This window comes from Lepisma saccharinum, chromosome 3, assembly GCF_977018435.1.
Source record: "Lepisma saccharinum chromosome 3, izLepSacc3.1, whole genome shotgun sequence".
NCBI classification, from domain to species: domain Eukaryota; kingdom Metazoa; phylum Arthropoda; class Insecta; order Zygentoma; family Lepismatidae; genus Lepisma; species Lepisma saccharinum.
In genome coordinates, this window is record NC_139231.1 from 35,113,341 (window position 1) to 35,141,330 (window position 27,990).

Consider the following 27,990-nt stretch of genomic DNA (forward strand, 5'->3'; position numbering starts at 1 on the left):
TTTCCATCTGTTCATAAAATGTGCCACTACTATATTTTTTCTTGTATGTACGCATTGCTTGCATTGTAGAATTATTTCTCTTGTAGTCTACAGTCATTACAAGCATAAAAACACCGTTTTTCATTGTGACGTTTCAGCAGATCATATGCTCCCTTAATCAGACTTTTATTTTTAGTTTTATTTACATTTATTCAAAAATAAATGTCTGATGAAGGGAGCATTCGTGTAACCAGTTCAGTTATTGCAGGATTCACCAAATCAAAACTGACAAGTAATTAAGCTAAACCTGCTGTACCTTTTTTTCGTTGTAGGCAGCACCTTGGTCAACATTTTAAAAAGCAATACAGCAGAGCCGCTCTTGGTTACACACACAACTAAACCTTGACATTGACTGCCATGCTGGGTGCATATTTAAATATAATTTACAGAAAAAAATAACTTACATTAGTGTGCAGAAGGTACCAATCACACTGCCAATCTCAACTTTCATTAGAGCAGTTATACTCTCAAGTAAAATTACAGATATTTTTACCAATCCAATATATCTATAAATAGTCTGTAATTTACTGCAAAATTCTGCAATTATGTTATTTTTGTGAACCTATATAAATTAATAGTCCTCCTCCGTGCCCGTGCCGTCTAAGGCACCTTGCTTTGGATGGCAGCTGCGGGACAGTATGGGTTCGATCCCAAGTTCAGTCTCCAGGAATTTTCGGCCGGTGGCAATCCACCATCATGAGGAAATTGGGGAGCTCCGAATGAGTAAGCGTAATCCGGTCGCGAAGACCTACTACAACGGCTGGGGATAAGTCAGGCTGACCCCCCGACTATTCCAATCCTGGTTGAAGATCTCCACACTTAGTGGTGATGAAGGAAAGCATAGGAGGGAGGCCGGTAGGTAAGCCAAGGCCCTTCATGGGCTGTTACGCACAGGATTATTATTTTTATATAAATTAATAAATCCTACTTTTCTATAATAGTACTTTATTTGTATCCACAAATATTTCATATGGAGAGACATACACACTTTCCAGAGAGGAAAAAAATTACAAGTACAGTAGAGCGTCGATTATCCGAACGTCGGTCAACCGAACGACCGCTTAACCGAACTGTGTACTCGCTCGCACCTGTTACTCTCCCACCCTACCGTCCATCATCCCCCTCACTTCCAAACCAAGTTTCCCACAGTAGTCGCCGCACTGAGCCACCGCTGGCGGAACATTGCTTCTAATGGGGCCTTCATAAGGCGCTGCTGACCAAAATAAAGGATTTTTTTAAACGTTAATTTTGTGTACTGTGTATATTGTTCATGCAAAATGCGTATGTAATATGTACATATTTTTGTTTAATAAACTGTACCACATACTATATATTCCTACTAAAGTTGCCTTTGTAATACTTAAAGAGATGCCTGTTTTTATGAATAAATTTACTGTACAGTTCTTCTTTTTGGCAAATAAACATGTACAGTTCGATTATCCGAACAAACCAGTTTTCCGAACACCCATGTCCCCCAATTACTTCGGATAATCGACGCTCTACTGTATTAGAAATATTTATGCATATGGTTTGATCTGTGAATGACCAAACTGCACCATACACAATAGTATAATTAGAGAATAGATTAGTTTGAATTCATTGCATGGGTTTGGCAATTCCTCTGTTGTCAAAACAACATTCGTAGCTATTCATTGACAAACAAAAAATTCTTAAAGCACAACACACTTGAAAAATTTTGTTTGTGTTACATCACCTGGTTTAGCACTGACAAATTGGGCAGGTATTGTTGATATCAGGTTACTATATTTTCTGTGAACAAACAAACATATCCAATCTTGTTTTCTGAAATTTGCCAGTTTCCTAGTGTATTGCTGATAGAAAGTCATATAACACGACATTTGACCACTCCCATGCAACTCCCATGTGCACTCAACACAGGGAAACCACCATTAAAATGGTTAACTTGCTGGGTCCACTATAAAACTGCACTCTCTCTTCACTCTCATTGAAAGTCTTCAGTAAAATTTGCTTTTTGACACTTGAAATACTTTGCAAGTTCCTGTAATCTGACATCACAGTATCAATATGTTCCAGGATCATGTCTGTCTCCCATGCAGTATATTCAATTCCTAAAAAATAAAGAGTATAAATAGTACATGTATCACAAAGAGAAAAATGGAAAAAAAATATATGGATGGGGTGGACCAATGTGATATGCTCACGTTGGCTGCTACTAATGCTTAATCGTTAGGGCTGTCCCATTCGTAACAAACTGTGATTATAAAAATATATATCGTACACATAAATGGAAAAAAGTTTAACCTGCACTGTCTCATGCATTGGGCTCTGACTATGGGATGTGCATAGGTTTGAGTCTCCTGGGGAAAGCATAACAAATTTTCCCGAGATTCCAGCCTGTGTATGGAACCCATGGCCACCAACCATCGTGAGGAAATTGGGGAGCTAAGAAAGAGTAGCGTAACCTGGTCATGGAAACCCACGAAAATGATCAGGGGTTCGTCATGACCCGTCATGCCATGGGAAAAAGAAAGTTTCCCACTTATCTCTGGATTTTTCATTTTTGTTTACACAGGATTATTAAAAAAACAAAAACAAAAAAAAAACACACCAGCTTGATAACAGCAGCATGTGAAATGCTAGCATGGTTTTACAGCAATAATGTCCTATGAATAGTATTCTGGTTTCGTTAGCAAAAAAAGTAATTTCACTCAATACATTACAGAGGTAAGGAAATTCTAAATCTAATGAATTACATTTCAATATGAGGAAAATAACAAACTACAGAAGCATGTGAAAATAAACGAGTGGATCACTACCGTAATACCCACAACCGTGTTAAAAAATTGATTTTTTCAAAGATTTACGGGAATCATTTATGGCATAAGTGTGTAATTATGTACTAGAACTCAATTGTGGTCCTCTAAATCCATGAAACTTGACATTATAATATATATATATATATATATATATATATATATATATATATATAATGGATAAAAGCAAGGAGGGCCAAAAGGGCTAAGTAAAAATCAAATAAGGTAAAAGGAAACACTCACCGGACAGTAGAAAAATTCAAAATTTTCGCTAATTTATAGCATCATCGGTGTGAGAAGAAACAGAAGACCCGGTTCCGTCTTCTGTTTCTTCTCACACCGATGATGCTATAAATTAGCGAAAATTTTGAATTTTTCTACTGTCCGGTGAGTGTTTCCTTTTACCTTATTTGATTTTTATATATATATATATATATATATATCAAATATTGGCATATTGGTTCTGTTTAATTGTGGTTACATGCGTAGTAAATACAAATTGGATGATATTGTTAATGCAAGGGGAATTTATGTGTGCATCAAGTTCATATGAACATAAAATCTTAAGATTGAATATAACTTAAGGACCTCAAAAGGGAAGTTACCTCCACAGAGTGCCATTTTCTAAATACTTTCTAAAATAATGTCATGCATTTCATCTCCGATATTGTAAATCAGCAAGAAATTAGTTATTTAGAAGCAGATTTTTTAGCAGCAAAGTATTGTGAGTATTGTCAGTTATAAACACAGCAAATCTCAATCAGTGGTTATTTACTAACTTGTTATGTAGCTACATTAACCATCCAACTTTCATGTTAGTTCAGTCTCCTAGTCATAGAAGAGAGGAGTTCTCAATATCATCCAGTCAACCATGTTCTTAACTGCTTAGAATAAGTTCAGACATTGACATTACCTTATCTCTTGTTTATTTTGTTTCAGTTTTTAAAGTCTAGTGAATACTGGTGTCATGATTTATGTAATACATTTAATTGTAACTGCTAGAGGTCTTTAGTTTGAGATTAAGTTTTGTTTTAAGTCCACTTTTATGCACAGATAGACTAATTGGGACTGGACCTACAGTTTAAAGTGGAATCAGGAACACTATATGCCTCCAACCAGGTATTGAGCCTGGGATGCTTTCATTACAAGACTGCATTACCGCTATGCCATCGGGCAGGCTGCTATGGGTTTTAGTGATGATGACATGGAAGGTTTTGTTAATACAAGGTATATGTGTCAGACACAGAGGAATAAGTTGACGTTCCAATGTTTTGTTTGCTACATATTTTTAAAAATGCAGTACTTACATTACTGATGTGTACTATATCTTTGTGTATATATTAATTTTGTTGGCCTCTGCCATTGTCAGTATTGAATCAATGGTTATAAATAGGTGGAACACCTCTAAATGTAAATTTTACCACATATCAATGAAAAATAGAATGCCTACATTCGCTTCCATGTGTGGTAAATAAGTTTTTCTACATTTCTTTTGCAAAAATAACATTTCTTAAATTTTGGAAATCATGAATAAATGTGTTAAAAAAGACACTCACCCTCTCCACTGTATTGTGCCCTTCTTCGGAGAAAGTCTTGCTTGATGCAATTCCTAACTCTGGCCTGGGAAATGGTAATTCTGCAATCTCTTGCCACTGCCAACTAGTAGCTGCCTGTTGCAAAAAAGCAAATATAAACATCACTAAAACATGCTAAAAATGTTCGAATTTAGTTCTGCATTATCAGTACCCAGTAGTAAGTGTGTATACATTTGCATTTTACATCCATTCCATTATTTCAAAATTTCTCTATACATTTTGTAATTCTGATCAACACGAAAAGTGTTCTTGTAGTTAAACATAATTCAGGTTAGCTGCTAATGTTCTATTTCTGAATTATGACCTTTAGAGTGCTTCTGTATTTTCAATTTAATTTTTGTTGCGCCGCTTTTCTACCATATGGATCAATCGCGACAATAACTGCGAACTTATGACATATATATGATGAGACAGTCATATATTAACGCCTTACCCCATGAGCATTAAAGTGCTTTTATATTATTTTTTACAAGAAAAGGTGAAAGGTAATGTTTTCCGTGGATATAGCACCGTGTCATGAAGGCAACTTAGAAAAACATTGGAAAAACCTATTGTATTTTTTAAATATATTTTTATTTACACCTTGTACTGCAATACAATATACATTGACAAATATGTCTTCAACAAAGTCAAGCATGTGTACGCGGAAACCAATATTTCCTTAAGAAATCGAAAAATGCATTGACTAACAACGGCATATTTACATCGCTGATTACTGTTATTTTAATGTGCAAGTTTATAATAATATTAATACAAGTCGTAATATACTCACCCTAAGATGGCCCGGAATGTAAGTATTCTCTTGCATCTCACATTATCCTTGTCTCAAGTGCCAAAAGCAAACATAAATATACATCCATATTCGACAATTATGGCAAACGACTCGACCGAACGACTGATCTCGGTTGGGTATGAGCTGCCGAGTGCTAGCGAACGGAACGACTCGAGAGCCAGCGAACGGGTGAGTTTCAATAATACGGTATATTCGATGTCGTTTGTCTTGCAACCGACTTCAGCCACCAACTCGTCAGCTAGCTACCGTAACGAGTTTCAATAATAAGCTCCCTGAAGTGATGCAAAGGGCGTTGTGTACTCAACTGTATGGGGTTGTGCACATTCGATTGGCCTTCCGCGAATTGTCTGCATCCTCGTCTGACCATACTATCACTCACGACGTCCAGTCTGCAGACCTCACATGATTGCTGGTGGTTATGTGCCAAATTCTGAACGTGCAATGTAGGCTACATCGCAGTCGGTGGGAGACTGTATGAGAGCTGCAATATTTAACCTAGAACTGTCCTAAAACGGCTGCATTGCAACTGTACCAGATTACAGTTACATGCCACTTCTTCCTTCCTGCATGTGTGTATCTCTGACCACTAGTGCTGCGTATAGGCACCATTCGAGCTTTTTTCATGATGCCCTCGTATATGATCTTTCAGAAGCTTTTATTATTAGAGTGTTCCTGTTTTAATGTGTGGTTAGCTAAATCAGGTACCTATACAATGCAATTCTATAAATTCCTTGCATTAAATTTCTAATACCTACATACCCTTTTCATCAGCATCAATGGTATAACTGCATGTTGTCAGTTTCACAGTACTTCACTTGGATATACTGTACTGAAGCAGAAATCCCATTGATCATGTAAGGAAATTTGACACTTTATTTTGTTCGATTCAATTGTTTCACTTATATACAAGAGTTAAGTTGTTTGCTTTACAGAGAAGAGAGAAGTAGCTTTATGCATTGAAAAATGAGTCCGCACTCATGGTTCTTGCAAGCAGAGGGTTCCAAACTTCAGTGGAAATATCAACATATAATACCGAGAATGGATAAGGAGACTGATAAATTACAAATTGTATTTCTTAATCAATCACTCTTCACTCCTATCTCATTTAGACGTAACTTTAAAAATAATCAAGTATTTTATTTTAAACTTACTGCGTATGACAAAATTCCGTAATCCTTTCCTAGCTTGTGAATTGTAATAATTTTCCAAATTCACTATTTTGCAGTTTGAATTCAAATCATAGAGAATAGAGAAATTAGGTCAATTTCATAGAAGATAATATTGGTACTTAACAAAACCATACGTGGATCTGTATGAGTTTATTATTTCCATTTGCAAAAACATCGATTTAGTTTTGTTTGTAATTGTCAGGGAGATATGTAAATTTTGTCCTGGAAAACCTGGAGTTTCATTTCTGCTTGTTTGTAGCCACCCTGTTAACTGTAAATTGTAGTGGCTACAACATCTTTTTATTTCAACATTTCAATGTGCTTCACATACATACAAAATATCCACTGCTATGTACAATTTACATTACAAATTACAATTCGTCGTTGATAGGAAGGCAAGTGAGAGGAGGTAGGGTAAATATTTGATTGTGAATTTTTTAAAGATCTAAGATACAAATATAATTGTTTCATGTTTGTTGGAATGAGAAATATTGTGTTTTATATGGAATGCTGTAAAATCCTGAATGTATAATCTAGGTTCTATTGTACAGTAATAACATTTATCAGGGTTGTTTTCCTAAATGGGTTCACACATAGCCGAATGGTTGGCACTATTTCCTCTGGTGCAAGCAATCCTATGTTTGGTTCGTGGTCAAGCTTCCAAAGTTTCGGTGTTGACCCCATGCATCACCCAATGAAAAAAACCCTTGGAATGCCTTGGTCCTCAAAGGGCTGTTGCACCATGCAGTTCAGTTTATATGTTTACATGTTTTGATTGCAGATAAAAATTGGTAGCAGAGCTGAAGCAAGGGATGGAATAAACAGAACGGCTCTCAGAGAAATCAAACTGCTTCAAGAATTGAAGCATCCTAACATAATTGGGTTGCTAGGTAAGTCGATAAAGAGTTCCTGTTCACACTTTCAACGTCACGGTTATATTAAGATAATGTCGGCTAAGGTCTAATAAGTTAACATAGTCATACATAGGGCTCAAAAACTGATGACCTAAAAAAATCTCAAAAAATGTCCTATAGAATGACCTAAAATAATTTTTGTACTTGAAATGAAAGCTTGATTTTTCATAAATTACAAGAGAGTGGTTTAATAATTCGATAACACTTTTGTTTAAACTGCCAAAGCAAAGGCAAGAAAGCAATTTAAGTGCTAATGTATGTTTTCTATTTTATTTACTTACTTCAGGGTTACATAAAATACACCGCAAGGTTTTTGTGTATAAGTCATTCACCTCCTTTCAGATTGGGCATTGCACGATACAGTAGTCAGCCAGCATCTGAAAATACAGTTGTTATAATTTTTGTGTTGTGACTAATTTTACTTTAAACACAGATTGAAGCGATAAGAGTAGTCAGCAAGGAAACTGAAAGTAGGCTTCACTCATAGTATTTTAAGTTTGTTGGTGGAAAATAAATTTACCTCAATTATTGATTTAATCCCTTGTCAAACATTTTAGTTGAAGATAATAAAATGCTTTTGCATTAACCGTATTTTCCATTAATGATGAACTTGCTAAAAAGGACCATGCCAGAAAATTTAAATATGTAAGTAATGCTAGCAAATGCATTTAAAATTTTAAAAAAAAGGCAGGAAATGAGAAAAAGAAACTTCAAAAATGAAGAAAAATGCAACAGAAATGACAAAGTGCTGAAAAATGACCTAAAAGAAAAAAATGCAAAGTAAAAACAATGTTTTGTGGTTCTAACTGAAGAAAAACTGACTTCTATCAGATCTAGCATTGTTATGAAGTCTAAAAAAAAGAAGTTGATTTTTCATCAACTTCTGAGCCCTAGTTCTACATTTAGACCAAAGCAGTTTTCCCAGACTTCTCATTGTCGATCTGACAAGACACACTAATCCATGAAGGTATATACTTTACCTAAATTGATCCACTTATCTTTAGAAAGAAGTATTCATTATTTAATTTTCTTTGGCTACTTTCAATGTAATGGAAATATAGTACTATGTAATTATATACACAAGTTGTTTTCTTTTTCATTTTCCAGATGTATTTGGCCACAAGTCAAATGTTTCGCTGGTTTTTGATTTCATGGATACAGACTTAGAGGTCATCGTCAAGGACACTAACATAGTTTTAACTTCTGCAAATATCAAGGCCTATATGTTGATGACAATTCAGGGATTGGAGTACTTACATTTGAATTGGATTTTACATAGGGTAATAGCAATAAAAAATTCTTTCACAAGATGTGTTGAGAGCATATTGTTTTCAAACTTGTATTCATATACAGTATTCAGGGTGTCTGCAATTTCATAAGGACAAGATTCCTTGTCTTTTCCATGTTTTTCTAGACCAAATTATCTGACAATAAGTGTACATTAACATCTCTGGAAGAAGTGCACAGTATTGTACCTAACCACTCACTTAGAATCCCATTTAGCTAAGTTTGAGAATAGTCACTTTACTTGCAAAAGTAATGACAGTAATTGGAAAGCAAGCAAGTGCATCAGTGATGTGCTTTTAATATGATACTTGCCACGTGTTGTGTATTGATTAATAATGAATTCCTTTTTCTTAAAAAATGATAACATTTTGTGACATTAATCCTGGCAACTATATACCAAACACCCAAGAAAAATTACAAGAGGTAAATTCTAATAGTGATTTATTGTAGTAGATTGCTACATGAAATCAGAACAATACATGACCCTTAACCTTTAGTGGATGAAGTCTCCCATGCATCTGTATGGATGGAAACTTTCCAAATGCTCTGCTTTTCAAATTTGCCAAGATGAAGATCAAGAACTAATTCTTGCAGAGATTTTCTTTTTTAAACGATGACTTTTAGTAGAGTAATATAATTAAGCCTAGTTTCCATATTAAAAACACTAAGTTGCTGACCAAGACAGTTTAAGATAAAAACACTTAACAAGAGAGTGTTACAGAAAGTTGAAAGGATGGAGAAAAGGAATGAGGGAAAAAGAAGAATGAACAAGGAAGAAAGAAGAGAAAAGAAGAAGACCAGAGGAGGAGGTATTCATTCATATCCAAAAAGGCAGGAGGGGTGGGTGAGTGGTTCCAGACTCTTGCTAATCTTGACCTGTCAATCACCTGTCAGTGTAGTAGACCCATTAGTCAACTGTCAGGAGGTGATATGTTTAATTCCTTTGGAGAAATCTTCCTAGATAAGGACTGTCAACTTGATTTGTTTTTGTGTGGCTAGTGACCCTGCTATGTGTATGTAATCTTTCTGTGTATAGTATATTTCATCATTTTAGTTTAGTTTTTCGTCTGAGGAAGACCCTGATACAGGGTCGAAACGTTACCAGTTAAGTGTTTTTTATCTTAATAAACTGTCTTGGTCAGCAACTTAGTGTTTTTTAGTAGAGGTGAAATTCATGTATTGTATCTCCAAATAATGGAAGTTAAAGGAAGAAGAAAAAAATCAAAAGTTTTACGGAAAAATTGTTTTTCAGTATGGCCATGTGACCACCACAATAGACCAAAATGAATTGAAAGAATGTAGTATGTAGCAGTGGTACATTTCTACAATCATGCAGAGTTATGTTTAAATAATGCTGATACTACTTTGCAAAAAAAATAACAGTGTACAAGAGTAACAGTGTTGCCAGCTTACAGGAAAAAATATCCCCCCCCCAAAAAAAAAAACTTGCTTCTAGCCTTGGCCCTGCAGGGACGTCTGACAAGAGACCACTCTTTGAAGACATGTAATGCCTGTTTCCATTTTTAAAAAAATCACAGAAAACATGCAACATTTTGGGGAAATTTTTGAAAATTGAACATTTCCAGCTGGACCCATAATTGTCACAAGTTGTGAACATGCTCTTTTGTTTTCATTATTACATGTAAAAGTAAACTGTATCAGCAAAAAGTGAAAAATCTATCCCATAAAATGTGAAGGAGTGGGAGAAGATCCAACATTTTTGAACTCCACTTGTTAATAGTAACAATGGATATATTGTTTTATGTATACAAATGAATGCAGTGGATGGCTATGTATGATCCAGCCATCCACTAAAGGTTAATATACAAGTTGTACTACAATAATATCAAACTGAAGCAAAGTTTGTCCACAACAAAGTTAAAATTTCAGTCCACTACTGCAACAATGGTGTTTCCGAGAAAAACAGTAAATTTCTCTGACAGTTCCCTGACTTTTCCAGAGTTTCCAGATCGGTAGACATCCTAAATGGGAGTATCTAATGCTTGATGTTCACTTTGGTTCAATACAGTGAAACCTCGTTTATAGTTCTTCAAGTGACTGTGGCTAAGTAACTTAGAAAGCAGAAAAATATAAAATTGGATTTCTCTGTATATGCATGCACACTTAGAAAGAATTAATTAGAAAATAGTAGCCAATGATCAATTTTTAGTCTAGCACAAATGTGTGTTATTTTTATCAATAAAAACTGTGGTTGAAAAAATAATTCTGATACATAAAATACACTATGAACTTGAAACTACTCTTGCATTGGTGTATGTTATATATATGGTACTAGCTTGTGTGGCAGAGATTTATAATGTGTGCTCTACAAATCAGGGATCTCAGGTTAAAATTCTGAGTAAAGAAGCGTGGAAAGGTTCATGCTGCATCATAAATTCACCATTTAATCTCGTCACAATTAACTGAGGCAGGGGCATATTCTCCCATGTTACCTGGTTTACCACCAGTAAATCAGGTAAATCAACATTTTTTACACATATACAAATTGCCAGAAAATTTGAAGTTGCCGGACTTCAGTTCTGGTTTTACTTGCATGCCTGCATTGGTGTTTTAATTTTATTATATGTAATAAACGACCCGTGGCGCAAACTACCCATGAGGGCCAAGACCTACCTACCTCATTCCCACCTGCTGAGAAGGGAGATCAGTGTGATCAGCACGATGAACCCCCATTCATCGTTTTAAGTTTTCATGACCGGGTTACACTACTCATTCGTAGCTCCCCAATTTCCTCACAATGTCCTCACGATGGTGGGTTTGCCAGTCCCATACACGGGCCAAAATCTCAGGAGAAAAGTTGTTGCACTTCCCCCAGGAGACTCGAACCTACATGTGTCCCGTAGCCAGAGCCCAAAGCAGGATGCCCTAGACTGCACAGCCACAATGTGGAACAATATGTAATAAATACAGAAGGTCGTTCGCTTTATATCCGACCATTTTAGACGGGTACCCACCTTAAGAGATACCGCGCTGCCACCACCAATCATGTTCTATTGGACCCCCAGCATTGTGGACTATCGCCCGGCATCGCAGTTTCCATTGCAGCAAGCTCCGGTGCAGGACAGGCATGGGAATTCTGTTCCACTCCTCCCTTCATGCTTTCCATAGACCATCCAGGGTGCGCGGGCGGCGATGTTGAAGACGTTGTTTCAACAGTCCAAATGTGCAAAAATCCATTGGACTGGCATCTGGGCTTTTCACAGGAATGTCTTCAAACGGAATAACACGAATTCCTAATTCCTCTGCCATTTCCTGATAAAAACGTAGTGATGTTCTGGCAGTATGACTCAAAGCCTTGTCCATATGAATCATCCATCACCTGCTTCGCGTCCATTCCATACAATTTTGGGATGTCTCTCCGATAGATAGGTGTCAGAATGGAGTCTTGGAAGTATCTGGCATTCACCTTCATGTTTTTGTCCACCTTGCGTATCATCAACTTATCCTCATATCCGAATCCCGTCACAACCATAAAGCCAGGAGGAAAACTTTCCCTGCACTGACGAACAAAGTTGCTGTGCCCCTTGCCTTCAATGTCACGGTATGTGATTGCCCGAATGCGACCACCAGCAGTGAGATGGACATATGATTCATCCATTGTGACAACTTTCTGCCATTTGGAACCCGCCAGGTACCTTTCATACAGTTTCACAATGCGTACGTATGAAAACTTAGCATGGAAAAGGGCCACTAAGTAACCCTCCCAATACCTGTTGATTTTCGGCGCCATTTGATAACATTCACTACCAACACTCACGCACCTACAAGGTCAGACACAACACTGCTCCCGCCAGCAGACCCATCGTTCCAGCATGATATGCCAGGTGGCAGCACCGAATCGACAATGGTCGGATATAAAGCGACCTCTGTATATAAAATAAATACAAATTGTTGTGGTAAACTAAGTCAAATTTTTACGAATACGCCACTGAACTGAGGTGCAAAAAAGTGATGTAATAATCAAAATAGAAATAGGTGCATGATATATGTTGCAAAATTTGTTTCATGTGGAATAAAAAATATCAATTTGCAATCCATTTCAAATCCCATATCATATGCAGGTGCATGAGGAAAATTTGTTTTAATACTAACTGCTATTTATTGAAAATTTTCTAAGGTATAAGCAATAGTGCATTTCTTACCTATGCACTTAATTTGTGGAATTCGGAATGGTCTGTAAGTGAGGAAATATCCATTTAAAATATGAATAAGGAAACAAAGATAGGCATATATAATATGTGAAGAGGGGGAAACGTAAGGATATTTTGCCAGTATGAAGATCATCTTGAAGTACACCATCTTGTAATCATTTTTTTAAAACAAAAATGGGGAAGGTTGCCATGGGACATCAAATAGGCTAGATTTTCATTTTCAATGCATGGTGTGCATATTAACTAAACCAGGTATAGCTGGAACCCTTATATTGTTTAGCCCTAATGTTTTTGGCCCATAAATATGGAAGCACCCCTTGAAAACAAATAGAGACAGAGATCAAATGATCTGATACATGATATTGGGGGGGGGGGGCTTGTTAGGATATGTTAGCAACATTGTGGCCATCTTGAAGTGATCTTTTTTTCTTCTTTTTTTTGTAATGAGAAGGTGGCCATTTGACGTCAAAATGGAGTAGGTTGCACTAGAAACATGGTGCACATAATTTTAATATAATAACCTTAATCTTTACACTACTTGAACCCAATGGCCATGGCCACCATGTTGGTAGGAATCGTAAATTTGTTTTAAGTAGGTGTTTCCACATTTAAGGTTCATCATATATAAATAATCATTGCAAGATCTAATTTTGTAATTTTTCCCATGCAGGATCTTAAACCAAACAACTTGTTAGTAAACAGCAGCGGAGTGTTAAAGATAGGAGATTTTGGCTTGGCAAAATTCTTTGGTTCTCCAAACAGAATTTACACTCATCAAGTAGTAACGAGATGGTACAGGTAATTACTTATTTAGATGTTTTGTGGTGCACAAAGTGGACTGTTAATAATAATATTTTGATAGTGTTCAAAGTATATGCTGCGGGCCCCCATGGGGGAGTGGTTAGCACATCATGCTACAATGCCAGGGGTCTCTGGTTCGAATCCTGACCTGGGCATGAATGTTTGTGAGAGTCCATTCATAAATTTCATCATATCATCACTCATTCACATCTTCGCAAATTAGCCAAAAGTGGCACCAAAAGCGAAGTAAAATAAAGCAAATCAATCAATGGAGTATTTGCTGCACAAAAATTGTTATTTGTTACATCATTTTCATAATTGTGCATTGTGTAGTTGCGGTAGCTCAGTTGTTAGCACATCTGACTATCATGCGAGAGACCTGGTTTCGATCCCTGGCAGGGAAGAACCAGGATTTTTTCCACCTGTTCAAGCAGCTCCGGTGCCCACCAAGCATTGTATAAAGTGGGTACCTGGAGGAAACTGAGGCGTAAAGGCAGCCAGGGGCATGGTGTTGATCACATCATCCCCACCTTTTACTTATGCCACTGATGGTTCTCCATTGCACCATTCTGATGACTGGGTTTCCTCCCTGATTGTACATGGGGAAGCAAGGGATCCAAAGAGAAAATGGGTAAGTGGCTATTAAAAAAAAACAACCCTGTGCTGCATTTGCACATGAAAAGAAGCAGGGAAATTCAGGTCAAATTTCAAGTAAAAAGTGAAATTTTATGAAAAATATAGATATTGTCGGAAAATTTGATGTTGTCAGACTTCTTTTTTGTTTTACTTGAATGCCTGCATTGGTATGTATTTTATTTCTGTTAAATCTAACTAACTAGATGGAGTATACAATAAATAAAAATTGAACCAGGTTAAATTTTCAGAATACACCACTGTTTCGTATCTTTCTTTTGAAGCAATATAGTATTATGGTTTGTCAAAGAATGGTGGATTTAGTAAATAAATTAATTTACGAAAATAAATAAATGTCCATCAATAAATATGAAATACCGTCTACAATTTTATCGCAGCTTCCATAAAGATGGTCAGATATCTCTCTTTAAGACATGAATTTATTTTATTGTAGATCGCCTGAATTACTGTTTGGAGCTAGGCAATATGGCACCGGAGTTGATATGTGGGCAGTTGGTTGTATATTGGCAGAGCTTTTATTAAGAGTCCCTTTCCTGCCTGGAGAATCAGATTTGGATCAGCTGACACGGATTTTCCAAGTACTGGGTACACCAACGGACGAAACATGGCATGTAAGTACATTCTGTACTACTCCTTAGGTCAGATAAATTTTTAACTTACATCCTGTAACTTGTGTGAGTAAGCGAAATTCATCCCTAAGAAGACAATGATTTTATTATTGCCATGCAGATAAATACCAGATGCAAAGTGGTCAGTCCAGGAGTCCGTACCTACGACAGATGGCCGACAGATCTACATGCAAACCTGAAATTTCGATATTAAATTTGATTTGAAGGATATAGAAATAAGTAATTAAATTATTAATATTTTCGAAAATTATGATGCAACAAGGTTTGTTTGAAATGGTGTGGAATGACCCTATTTTAAGTACCTCACCACTAGACACACACGTGCACACCAGCAAGCGTGCATGCACGCACAAAATGTTACCAGTAATACACTGCCTTCCAAAAGTTAAGCACGTAATGCACATTTTCGAAAGCTTATTTTTTTAATAAAAGATGATCACCCTTTTGTGGGAAGATGTTTTATCCTCCCTCTCAACAATCTGTGATAAGAAGATGAAGAAAATTGAAATTTTATCCGAATATATTCATTTCATGAGCCAGCATAGTACGTGTATATACGTATAGGCCAACCAAAACTAGCTGGCCCCCATGGCGGTTAGCACATTGCGCTACGATGCCAAGGGTATCGGGTTCGAATCCCAGCCTGGGTATGGATATTTGTGAGTGTCCATTCATCAATTTCATCACATCATCAGTCATCCCCATCTTCGCAAATTAGCCAAAAAATGGCACAAAAAATGAAGTAAAATAAAGCAATTCAATCAATCAATAAATCAACTGAAACTAATTGAATTTGTATAAATGGCAAAATTTTACTTTCTGTGAAAGTTCTAGCTGCTCTGCCCAGAATAAATCAAACATTACTCCACTACATCAAACAATTCTCATTTAATGAGATATTTTGTATGTATTCTCATATTTGAAAACCTCATGCTTTAAAATTCAAATCAATTTATTATTATTTTTTAAAAGGCATCTTTTGATAAACCTACAATACGTATTCGTATTGCATTGAAATTCTAGTGTATTATACCTTTATATGTTGTTTAAACAAAAAGAAAATGAAATATCTAGAGTTGTTCCTGAGAAATGAGAAAGGACCAACTGGCATTTAAAGGGTAAAATTATTAGCAGTATCAATGCCATTGTTAGTATATAATTTAAACAATACTAAAAATAGTATAAAATTATTTAAAAAAAACTACTTACGTAAGTGAGTATGCAATTGTTGAAAAATGACGTTTCAGGGTACAACTGCCCCCTTCATCAGGTTTACAATTCTTTCTAAGCACTAAAACATAATGCTGCCTTGTAAAGTGTAATAGGATTAGGTAAAGGATTGGGTTAAAAACACTTAAAAATTGTCCCTGACATATTTCAATTTAAAAAACCTCACTTTTAAAAGACCCATTAAAGCCAAAAACATCTGTATCCATTAGGATCCCGTAGAAACGGGAACTCATAAAAAAAGATAAAAACACGCACGATTGCACGGTTGGCACTAGTGTATTGCATACTCACTTACATAAGTACATAGTTTTTAAAAATAATTTTATACTATTTTTAGTATTGTTTATATTATATAGTGAGTAATACACACCCAGCCACAATATGTTTTTGGTATATAATTTCTACCAACAAATTAATAGAGATCCCATCACTGTGTTCCTGTAGGTATTGTTATCTTTGCAGGGTGTAAGCAACCTGCCTGACTACGTGAAATTTAAGCATTTTCCTGGAACTCCATATAAACACATATTTACTGCCGCTAGTGATGATCTGCTGGAACTTCTGGAGAAGCTCCTCGTGGTGAATCCCCAGGAGAGGTGCTCGTGCAGTGATGCCCTTCGGATGCCTTACTTCAGCAACAAGCCTCCTCCAACCCCAGGCAGTCAGCTGCCTCTCCCTAGGGCTATTAAAAAGGATGAGGATATGAAACCAAACCTAAAAAGGAAAATTGTTGAGTCGATTGAAGGAGGTAATTTTATTCATATAAATATTGTGATACAAATTAGTATTAATGTTAGGTTTGATCAGGTACCATTAACATTGTATTTAAAGAGGGAATGACTACTTATACAGGGTGTAATTTAAATGGCACTTCGGGACCACAGAAATGTATAGAGGACATCAAAACAAACAACTTTTCTCAGTAACATTTTTGTCGTCAGGTTGTTGTTTCGGCGTTACAAATGTTCAAAAAGCCTCTTTTGCCACCTGAACCCAACATAACATTAAATCGCATTGGCGACATTACTTCCTGTTGTGAAATGGCATAACCCAATGTTGCAAGAAAAAAATGCAAGAAATGACATACTGCCAACCACAATATGTGTTGTAAAACATAGCGGGGAACATGTCCAGTAACTCAAAGAGAAATAAAGCAACAATACAAAAAATGATGAAAAAACAAATAACATATGCAAAAGGAAGTGGTGGAAATTGATGTAAACTGGAAAGAAACAAAAACTTACCTGAAGCATGTCCAAGGGCAGAACCAGAAATTGCTGTTGGAGGGGAGGGGGAAAGGGGACACCTCTGAGACCATGAGGTTTTTTCTTTCTTTGCTTTTTTTAGCACTTTTTCTTGCACACCTAAAAATTGGTTATATTGGATTTTATCTCTCAGCCTACATGTTATTGCAAATTAATATTTCACTTTTTGCAATCTAGTCGTTAAACATGTAGTGTAGTATTGGTCGCCTGCTAATAACCGGAGCATCCGATGTTCACGTTGTTACATTATTTCTAAAATATGTACAACCACAGTAACAATCTAATAATGAATCATTAGTGAATATACGGTTATGTTGTCAACTATTACATGTGTATTTGATGCTAGCACAAACACACAAATGTTAAAGTCATCAGAGAGCTTGTTTTACAAATGTCAGGAATAATCTTCTTATTCACGGCAAGCTACTACTACACATATCCCTGTATTTTAATTTATTTTTGTCCTTTGCTGCTTAATCCTGATGCGCTATAACATTGTCACATTAATCTTGAGTACTGTCAGTGTGTTTATAATTTCGTAAAAACAAAAACCCACTAAACAAAGTAAAAAGTAATAACAAAAAGGAAAACTAAACATAAATTGACTGTTGGATAGGAGCATCAGGGATGAGCTTCTACTTAACACTTGCCGCATATTGACTAATGATAAACAAAGAATTGTTTAAATAATAATAATAATAGCAAAATGTATGTGTATGTATCAATCCAAATACAGTGTAATTGTCAGTAAAACTCAGTATATCAAATTGTAGTATAGTTTGTCCACAACAAATTTTAAATTTCTTAATTCTGCTTTTCTTTGTTGAAAAACCTACTTTTAGTCAGGCCTGTGCAATATCAAAGTTGAATATCGATATTGAGTCGATATATCGAGTATCGAAAATATCAACATCAATGATACCGATAATATCAATATTGACGATGCCAATAATATTGATATTGGCAATATTGACATCGACGAAACCGAAAATACCAATTTTGACATTCCCGACAATACCAATATCGATGATCGTAATAATACTGACACATCTAAATCTTTCAATTTTAAGTTTCAATTGTAGTGTAGCCAAGAGAATCATGTTGTTTGGTGGAAGCGAAAATAGGAGTCCCATAACACAATGGAGTCTATAGTTCTTAACCACAGTTCGAGGAACTGAAAATAAGCACGCTTGAATAGTGGTGTTGCAAGCCTTACATACAAGTTAAGTCAAGCATAATGTTTAACCTTTTGAGTCCCAAGGCCATTTTCACATGTAACCCCTTTGGTGCCCAAGCCAATTTTGAGCAAAGTGCAGTTTCAATTAAATGAGTGTAGATCGGAGACTAATTGCCCTAGAGAGATGAGTGATATACCGTTGTACGCGGAATGAACCAGAGATTCAGACTATATGAAATTTATGCAAATTTGGCATATATATGGAGGGGGAAAGGGGGAAATCCCCTGAAAATACTTTTTCAAAAAATGAGATTTCGCCCCTCCCCCTGTCCCCCCCGAAAAAAAGGATATGAAAAGTTCAAAATGCACATAGAAATTATCGCTGGCATGTAAGGAACACAAAAATATTTGCATTATTATCATATGACCAATGTAACTTGAGTTGTACATCCCAAAAAGGAATAGTCGGCATGCCACTGATTCAAGCTTCAAAATGCAGTGGTACCTTGAAATTACTTTAACTCAGAGACTATTTGCCTTGGAGATATGAACTATATACCGTTGTACGCAGAATGAATCACAGATTCAGACGATATATAATTTATGCACCTTCGGTGTATATATGGAGGGGGAAAGAGGGGAAATCCCCTGAAAATACTTTTTTAAAAAATGGGGTTTCGTCACCCCCCCCCCCCCCGAAAAAAAGGATATGAAAAGTTCAAAATGCACATAGAAATTATCGCTGACATGTAAGGAACACAAAAATATTTGCATCATTGTCGTGTGACCAATGTAACTTGAGTTGTACCCCCAAAAGGAATGGTGGGCACGCCACTGATTCAAGCTTCAAAATGCATCGGTACCTTGAAATGACTATAGCTCAGAAACTAAATGCCCTAGAGATATGAAAGATATACCATTGTACGCAGAATGAATCACAGATTCAGACGATATATAATTTATGCACCTTCGGCGTATATATGGTAGGGGAAAGGGGGGAAATCCCCTCAAAAATACTTTTCTTAAAAAAATGGCGTTTCCCACCGCCCCCCCCCCCCAAAAAAAAATTCAAAATGCACAAAATGCAAAATTTATGCAAATTTGGCGTATATGTGGAGGGGGAAGGGAGAAAACCCCCAAAAATTATTTTTAAAAATTGTTGAAATGTTTGAAATTTATATTTTCCCTTGAAAAGAGAAGTCCCTTTTCCCGCCTTTTCACCTCCATTTTCATGAAGGAAAAAAAAGGTGCAAGAAACATTTCTGTTAAATACATGTCTTAGGAACAATATAAAAAAAAAATCGAAATTCTAGCCAAAAATAGAAAAGTTATAACGTAAAAACTACGACCTTGACACAGCGTCGATCGAGATGCTTGGGACCGTGAGGGTTACAGTTGGGTATCTCGTTCGAGACGCTTGGGATCCAAAAGGTTAAAATTACAAGTAAAGTGCTCACCAAGCAGGGACAGAACTTTTGAGGTGAATGATGAGAGATCGCTTCTGATTAACGTGGATACAAACATGTGCAACAACCAATAAAAAAAAAGTAAGGTTCCTACTTCATAAAACTTGCTGGTTACCCTTGTGTGCCCAAGTATAGGGAGAGTATTGATACATGATGGCACTTGGCAAAGACTCTGTGTCAAGTTGTAAATGACTGTCTTGTTCATAGTCTCACCTCGATATACAGTGTGTGACAGAACAAAATTAACTAACTAGCTAACTCCCTAGCCTTCTTAAACCCGAAGGTTCATGGCTGCAGCAACACAGGCCTTCCATCTTTCCCTATCTTGAGCAAGTTCTATATACTCTTTTCCATCCCTACCGATTTCCCTTAGGTCCATCTGAACGTTGTCCCTCCATCTTCGTCTTGGCCTTCCTACAGGTCTCTTACCATCAGGTTTCCCAACAAGAATCCTGTAAACTCCTCTTTCCTCTCCCATTCGTGCCACATGGCCTGCCCACCTAAGTCTTCTTGATTTAATTATTCTAATAATATCTGGACATGAATACAAATTATGTAGTTCTAAATTATGTAACCTTCTCCACTCACCTGTCTCCTCATCCCTTTTAGGTCCAAAGATTTTCCTAAGGATCTTATTTTCAAATACTCTCAATTTATGTTCCTCTTTCAATGTAAGTTGTACTTACTGGAAAATAGATCGTTAATTATTATCATAATTCCCGTAATCCATTAGATGTTTGCTCTAACATTGCGGATAACATGTAAATGCTTCTTTGGTAAAGCTAAATGAGCAACAGGTGGAGCGATGCTTTACATAAGTTTCCTGTTGGGAATGCTTCCCTGAAGACACAGTGCAAATTTTGTCACCTTGTAATCAAAGGTCCCCAGGTTCGATTTCTGGCAGTGCACTATTGATTCGGATCCAGTCTTGATTAGCTTATCTGTGCATAAAGTGGACTCAAAACAAAAACTATGAAAGACTAGGGGTACCAGATCACTATAAGGTAATTGTAGGACATTAAGTCAAAATGTAGGACACAAAACATTCTCGATAAATAATACGTATTTCTATAGAACACGTTAGAAAGTAATTTAAAAATGACACTTTTCATGTATGTACGCATTGCTTGCATTATAGAATTATTTTCTTGTAGTTTACGGTTATTACAAGCATAAGAAAACAGTTTTTTCTTTGTGACGTTTCAGGAGAACACACTCTCCTTTCATCAGACATTTATTTTCATTTTGAGTAAAGATACAGTTATAACAATGGTTAGTAATTTTTTAAACAAAAAGAATCCATTATATAATGGATGTTGTCAATGTTACATTGTTGTAATATAGCAACTTAACTGTGAAAAAAGCAGTCTGTTTTATTTTTATTTGAGATTTTTTAAATTATGAATCCCAAATATCATCAGGTAATTCAAATTCATCATTGTTTTCACAAAGTCTCTTTATGTTTTCTGTTACATTAAATTTTAAAGATGCTGGCTTACTCCATTTGTGAAAAAGAAAACTCCATACTGGATCTATGTTACCATTTTCATTATTTAATTTATTCCAGTGTTCTTCTGCAATGAACGAAGCTTCCCAGACATTCAACTCTGTGTTTCCCGTTAATCTTTTTAATCAAATGTTTCTCTTCGATGATATGAGTTGACAAACCTGTTCTTGGGTTTAGATTTATAATGTCCAAATCGTGTTCGTGCCATCTTATTGCCATTTTCCTTGCTGTTTGTCCCACATAATCCTTTGAACATGAACAACTTATATTATATATTCCTGTGGTTTCCACATCTGGTAGAGAGTTTCTCATTTTGAATTCATTAAATGTACATTCCAAACTTCTTGGTGATTTAAAAACAATTTTGAAATCAAAACTTCTAAAAATTTTTGCAGTTTTATGTGAGAATCCCTTGTGGAATGGGATTCACACAAATTTCTTTTAAACATATTTTTCATCTTTGTCTGTATTTCTCTTTTCCTTTAGTTTTCTTGTGACTTGTTTTTTGATTTGGTTTATTCTGTTAGTGTGAAAGCCATTTTCTTTTGCTATATTAAAAAGCCTTTCTTCTTCATTTTTGATATCCTCATTATTAGAACATAGTCTTTGTGCTCTCAGGAAAAAATTTAAAAATATGTTATCCATTGTTATACGCGAATGTTCTGAATTGGCATGGATAATAAAAATAAAACAGACTGCTTTTTTCACAGTTAAGTTGCTATATTACAACAATGTAACATTGACAACATCCATTATATAACGGATTCTTTTTGTTTAAAAAATTACTAACCATTGTTATAACTGTATCTTTACTGAAAATGAAAATAAATGTCTGATGAAAGGAGCGTGTGTTCTCCTGAAACGTCACAAAGAAAAACTGTTTTCTTATGCTTGTAATAACCGTAAACTACAAGAAAATAACGACACTTTTCAGTTTAAAAGAATGAATTCTTAATGAATTTTTAAATTCAAAATTTCAAAACTTGCAATGATACTAAACAATGCACCTCTTACTACATGATTTAAGTGGTACTTCTCAGAGGAGCCATTTTTTCTCAAAATTTCAGGTTTAGTCAAAATATATTTATGTTAGAGTGGGCAGTCAAACTCTTTGAAATTATAGGGATGAGAAAGAAAAAAAAAATGTTCCCCTGTGCTTAGCACCACGCCATGAAGGCATATAGGGGGTGTGGGGGTAACGCCCCACACTTTACCAAACATTTTACAGACTATGAAAAAAATCATTTCACTCACGAGTCTGTTGTGCTGATGGTAACAAAAGTACTCTCTCAACATTTGCATTAATGGCAAATAAATATTCAGCAATTACCATAATTTGAAGTGGTTCCAGAGTTTCATCTTGAGTAATTTATAGTTCAATTACAGGGTTTCTACCAAAAATAACAAATCCAGAATTCTTGACTTTTCCTGTACTTTCCTTGACCAGAAGGCCAGTTAAGATGAAAACTGAAGCTCTATTTAAGAAGAGAATTAAACCTGCTTTATCTATTAATGCATCCTGGACTGCATTTGGCAGACTAGTGAGGCTCTGGCATCTGGAGTCAGCCAGCATAATCGTCTGTGGGGTTTGTGTTGTGTCGTCCCTATATGTTTGTGACTGTCCCTTCATCCGTCTCATCTTACCACCATTCATCCTCATCTTCGCGATTAGCCAAAGGGGCAGAAAAGTGAAGTAAAATAAACTAAATCAACCAATCAGTCATTGTTATAGCAAAAATTCTTGACCAAAAGAATAATTTATTGACTTCTTGATTTCTTTACATTTTCTTCACTTCCATGACTTTCTTGACTTGCAAACACCCTGAATAACTTTGTTCTCTATATCCCTGCTTTACAATCAAAATATTGTATCCGTATAAATGCTACGGCAAAAAATTCCACTCAGGCATTGAACAGTGACATCAGCGGGACAAACATTTATTTTCTTTTTGGACAATGACTGTTCTTCTGTTCTTCTTATATGTTCACATAACCACTTTTTGTAGATGCAAAATAATATAACACAGTTATTTTTAGTGGTTTTTATTTTATTTTATCTGTGACGTTTCGTCCTGGTTTCCCAGAACTTTTTCAAGCTACACCAAGGTATACATACAACTACTGATGAATGACTGAATCAAAATAAATTTCACTATTAAGTTTGGAAGCGCACTAATTGACTTGTAACTTGCATGATTTTTTCTTGTTACTTATTTTCCTAATTAATATTATGTGATGCTCAAAATGTAGGACATTTATGATATTTTTCAAATTCCTCCTGGACGCTGGACATAAGGCTAAAATGTAGGACATGTCCGGGAAAAACCGGACGTCTGGTAACCCTATGAAAGATGACTAGTTGGAAGGAAGGATCCTCCTGCTCCTCCATTCCCCACACTGCTCATCATCTTCAGCATGATTCATCATTCTTCCTCATTCTCACAATTAGCCAAAAGTGGCAAAAAGCTACTCTAGGTAACAGAATAACAAAATAAACCATTCATCCTCGTTGTCATGAGTAGTAAAAGTTACAGAAAAGCAGCGTAAAAGTAGAAGAAATACATACATTTGGAAACTGTGTATTAACTAAAGAAAATTATCGTTTCTGCAGAAAAGTCAATAACTCATACATACTTTTTACAATATCATAAAATATATTGAGGAAACTGATGTGTAAACCCGAGTGTTCTAAACGTATTGCAATTTTTACATTTGTGAACAAATATTATGACGAAAATAATTGTAATTCCAGCAAGTGTATGTCTATTTTTCTTGTAACAATTATTTCTCGCTGGTGAGATCCTATGTACTAACAATGATCAATGCTGTTAACGTACTGAGCCATTGAATGCTGGCACTATTACTTTGTCATTGTCCATCCATTAATCGCTTCTTTTTGCACTGGAAGATGTGTTTTACACAGTAATTAATGACATTTACCCGTCTCTTACACCGGGGATATCCACAGGATTTTTTCCTCGGCTGCCACAAATGAGGCATTTTCCCCCAGGGGTGCAGCAAGCGAGGCATGTTTCTCCCCAAAATAGCGATGCAGCTCAAAAAACGTAGCTGTTAGCCAGAATATATTCATATATGCCAGTTCAGTTTAGTTATCTGGTTAAAAAAAAGGTGAAGTGCTCCCCTGTGCATAGCACCACGCCATGAAGGCGTATAGGGGGTGTGGGGGTAATGCCCCACACTTTCTTGATCAGGTCGTGAGTGGGGGTGATGTGATCAGCATCATGCCCCTGACCGCCTTTACCCTCCAGGGTTTCCCCCAGGTACCCATGTTATTCGACGCTGGGTGGGCGCCGGGGCCGCTTCCATCGTTAGAAAAGTTCCCGGATTTGAACCGGCCAGGGATCGAACCCGGGACCTTTAGCATAGTAGTCAGACGCGTTACCGACTGAGCCACTGCGGCCACATGAGGCATTTTCCCCCAGGGGTGCAGCAAGCGAGGCATGTTTCTGGTTATTAGATTTATTCTATACTAATGAAATAAATTACACCGATATCTATAATCTGTGATTTCAAGATATTTATAATCTAGATTATTCATATTTCCATCTAATAGACTTTGTAAAAGTAAGTGTTGACGCTGTGGTCACATTCAAAATTTTCCTCAAAATTCTGAGAAGAATGTAGCTGTAGCAAAATTTTCGCTACAACTACAGGAATTTTGTAGCTTTGCTACAGCTACAGCTACAATTTTTAAAATGTAGCGCAGCTACTTCTGACCACTGGTAAAATTTTCAATTGTCATACTGAAGTCGCAGTCTCCTCTCGACTTTACAGAGCACTGCCCCATTCTCAGTCTCATCTCAAAGAGTCGAATTAAGAATTAAGATTTGCTACGTTCGCAAGATAAGAAGTTGCCACGTTCCAAGTTATAAGAAACAAGGATAGAATAATCTCTCTCAAATTGAAATACACAGTTATACACCAGCAATAAATGTCTTTCTCACAAATTTCTGAAGAGATTTGCTATCGAAGTTTGACAAAGAGAAAGGCTATAATTTCCATCCTGCTTCTACTCCCTGGCGAATGTGAGTACGGAGAAGTTCAGACCTACAGGATCGTGAGGTGATGATAAAACCGAGCAGCGGCAAATATATAAATATCAAATATCGATGTTGATATCAATATATTGACTTGATAATTCGATATTGATGCTTGGATATTTTAAAAAAATGAACTCTATATCGAATTCCCTGACTTTACCAGCATTTCCAGGTTTTCCAGACTAAGACACCCTGTACAGTAATACTACCCACAATAATAACAATAAAGACCCATGATTGAGTGTCTAGCGCAACGTACTATGACACCAGGGTTCCTGGGTTCGATTTCAAGCCTCGACGTGTGTGTTCTTTGGGAGTTACCTTTCATAATTTCATCATATCCTTTACTTCGTGATTAGCCAAAAGTGGCAGAAATGTGAAGTAAAATAAAGCAAATTGATCAGTCAATCAATGTACATATTGACAGGCATTAGTTTGTCACTAGACCTCAGATTTTAGGTTTCTAACCTATTTTTCCTTCACAGGTAAATAAGAAATAAGTTACATCAGCGTTTCATTAAAAAATCGGAACTGATGAAGTTTTATAGTGCCTAAAAAAACTATTTTGCTTATTAGAACCAATTTTAGGTTTATGCGCCTAAATTAAACCTTTTTTTAGGTTTTTGTATATTTTTTAAGGTTTTTCAGGAATTTTATATCACAGAAGTTTTTGCTTGGTTTGATACCGAAAAAATTCAATCACTAATGTGTTTGAATCATACTTTCTGTCAATTTATCTCTCTTCAAGTCCATGGTGTTATTCAAAGCTCCAAAGCCAAATATTTGAACGTAAAATTGGGGTTCCACTGTACACACACAAATAATTCACAATATAAATGGTCTGTGAGATTCCAATGCATCCAAAAATTCACTGCACTAACAAAGTAAACTTATTGAGAGAATTCTGTTCAATTTTCCACACAGCTTTCTTTTGCTTCCTCGATAAAAATAAAAGCTAAACTGTGAAAAACTTGCCTCAGGCCATTACTAAATATGTACGTACAAATTCAATGGGATCTGGATTAATAAAAGTTGTAGATTGATATATATTATAAAATACATTATTGTATGTGGTGAACTAGCAGTTATGGCCAATGTACATAGTCTGTGGATAGCAACGATTATGCATCTTGTCATGTAATCCACCTTGTTACAAGTTTGAATATATTTAATTATGAAGTTCCAAAGATGTTAATTTCTGTTTATGTCATTAATATTAGGACATAACATACTTTTTCATGTCTACGGAGAAAAATTCACGCAGAATTTCCGAGCTAATAATACATAATTCCCGGAATTCCTGGTGAGTAGCCACCCTGGTATAGTGCAGCAAATTATACATATGCATATGCAGGAAGAGGCATCATAGATGCGATAAAATGTTATGAATTTCATTCTTCATATCAAGAAGTAACGTTTGCTAACAACACAAGTATAGTACTACAATAATTTGTAGATAATTTTGAAAATGATGTGTACATATCAAAATTTGTTTAAAAAAATTAATGTTTGGTGGTTGTACATAGGGTTATTTTCAAATTTTGTTTTTAATGATTGTGACTAAGAAGTATTTTTCAGGAATTTTGAACCATTTTAAGTTGTTTAGGATTTTTAAAGCCTAATTTAGATTTTTAGAGCCTATTTTAGGAACCTAAAAAGCACACTTTTTAGAACCTAAAAATCCGAGGTCTAGTTATTACATCAGAGCCTTCGATTAGCAGAACCGAAATGTTACACGTTTCAAGTTCAATATATGGATAGACGTTAAGCATCATATTTCTGCATTGCCCATTAGAATACTACACGAGATTTCTGCAGATCAATCAATGCTCATAACCATTCAGCTACCTGCATTACATAAATGCACAGTGAAAGGAGAAATCTCCAGTTAAACAAAAGTTGCCATAACTAAGACTCGAACTTGGCATCTGGGTTTTTGTGCCCGCCCTCTGACACTGAGCTACACCTTCAACAGAATGTATGCATATCCACCACTTGTAATTACATCTTCATGATCCTCAATTTCCAGTTTCAACATGTCCTCTGCACCCGAGAAAAGAAAGTTGGTCACACGCTTGAGCCAAGGGTTTGTTTCTTTCCCCTCTATCTCAGATTTAACTTTTTTTATGTTATTTGTTTTCCCACTGTTTTTTGTATCATTGGTTTACCTCCCTTTGTATTACTGGATGTATTCCTCAGAATGTTTTACAACACATAATGTGGTTTGGTAGCATGCCGTTTTCTTGCAACATGGGCACATGCAGTTTTACAACAGGAAGAGGCATCATAGATGCGATAAAATGTTATGTTGGGTTGCCAGCATAACTGGCTTTTTTTAACGTTCATAGCACCAAAACAAAAAGTTACTGAGAATCCCAACAAATAATTCTGTGTGCATATTTTTGATAAGGATGTATTTATGTATGAATATTTAAA

The 27,990-nt window shown here is 35.9% G+C and overlaps 1 protein-coding gene across 2 annotated transcripts in view; it reads left to right on the forward strand.

Annotated features, from left to right (window-relative positions):
• Cdk7 (Cyclin-dependent kinase 7) overlaps nucleotides 1–27,990 on the forward strand; it is a 49,824-nt gene that overhangs the window by 21,486 nt on the left and 348 nt on the right. Inside the window, exons 3-7 of one of the 2 annotated variants that reach the window (XM_083119804.1) lie at nucleotides 7,173–7,281; nucleotides 8,413–8,585; nucleotides 13,435–13,562; nucleotides 14,653–14,830; nucleotides 16,523–16,826. In XM_083119804.1, coding sequence (XP_082975930.1) covers nucleotides 7,173–7,281; nucleotides 8,413–8,585; nucleotides 13,435–13,562; nucleotides 14,653–14,830; nucleotides 16,523–16,826 — 892 coding nt within the window. The remainder of the gene's footprint in view (nucleotides 1–7,172; nucleotides 7,282–8,412; nucleotides 8,586–13,434; nucleotides 13,563–14,652; nucleotides 14,831–16,522; nucleotides 16,827–27,990) is intronic. The other variant, XM_083119805.1, reaches the window with a different exon arrangement.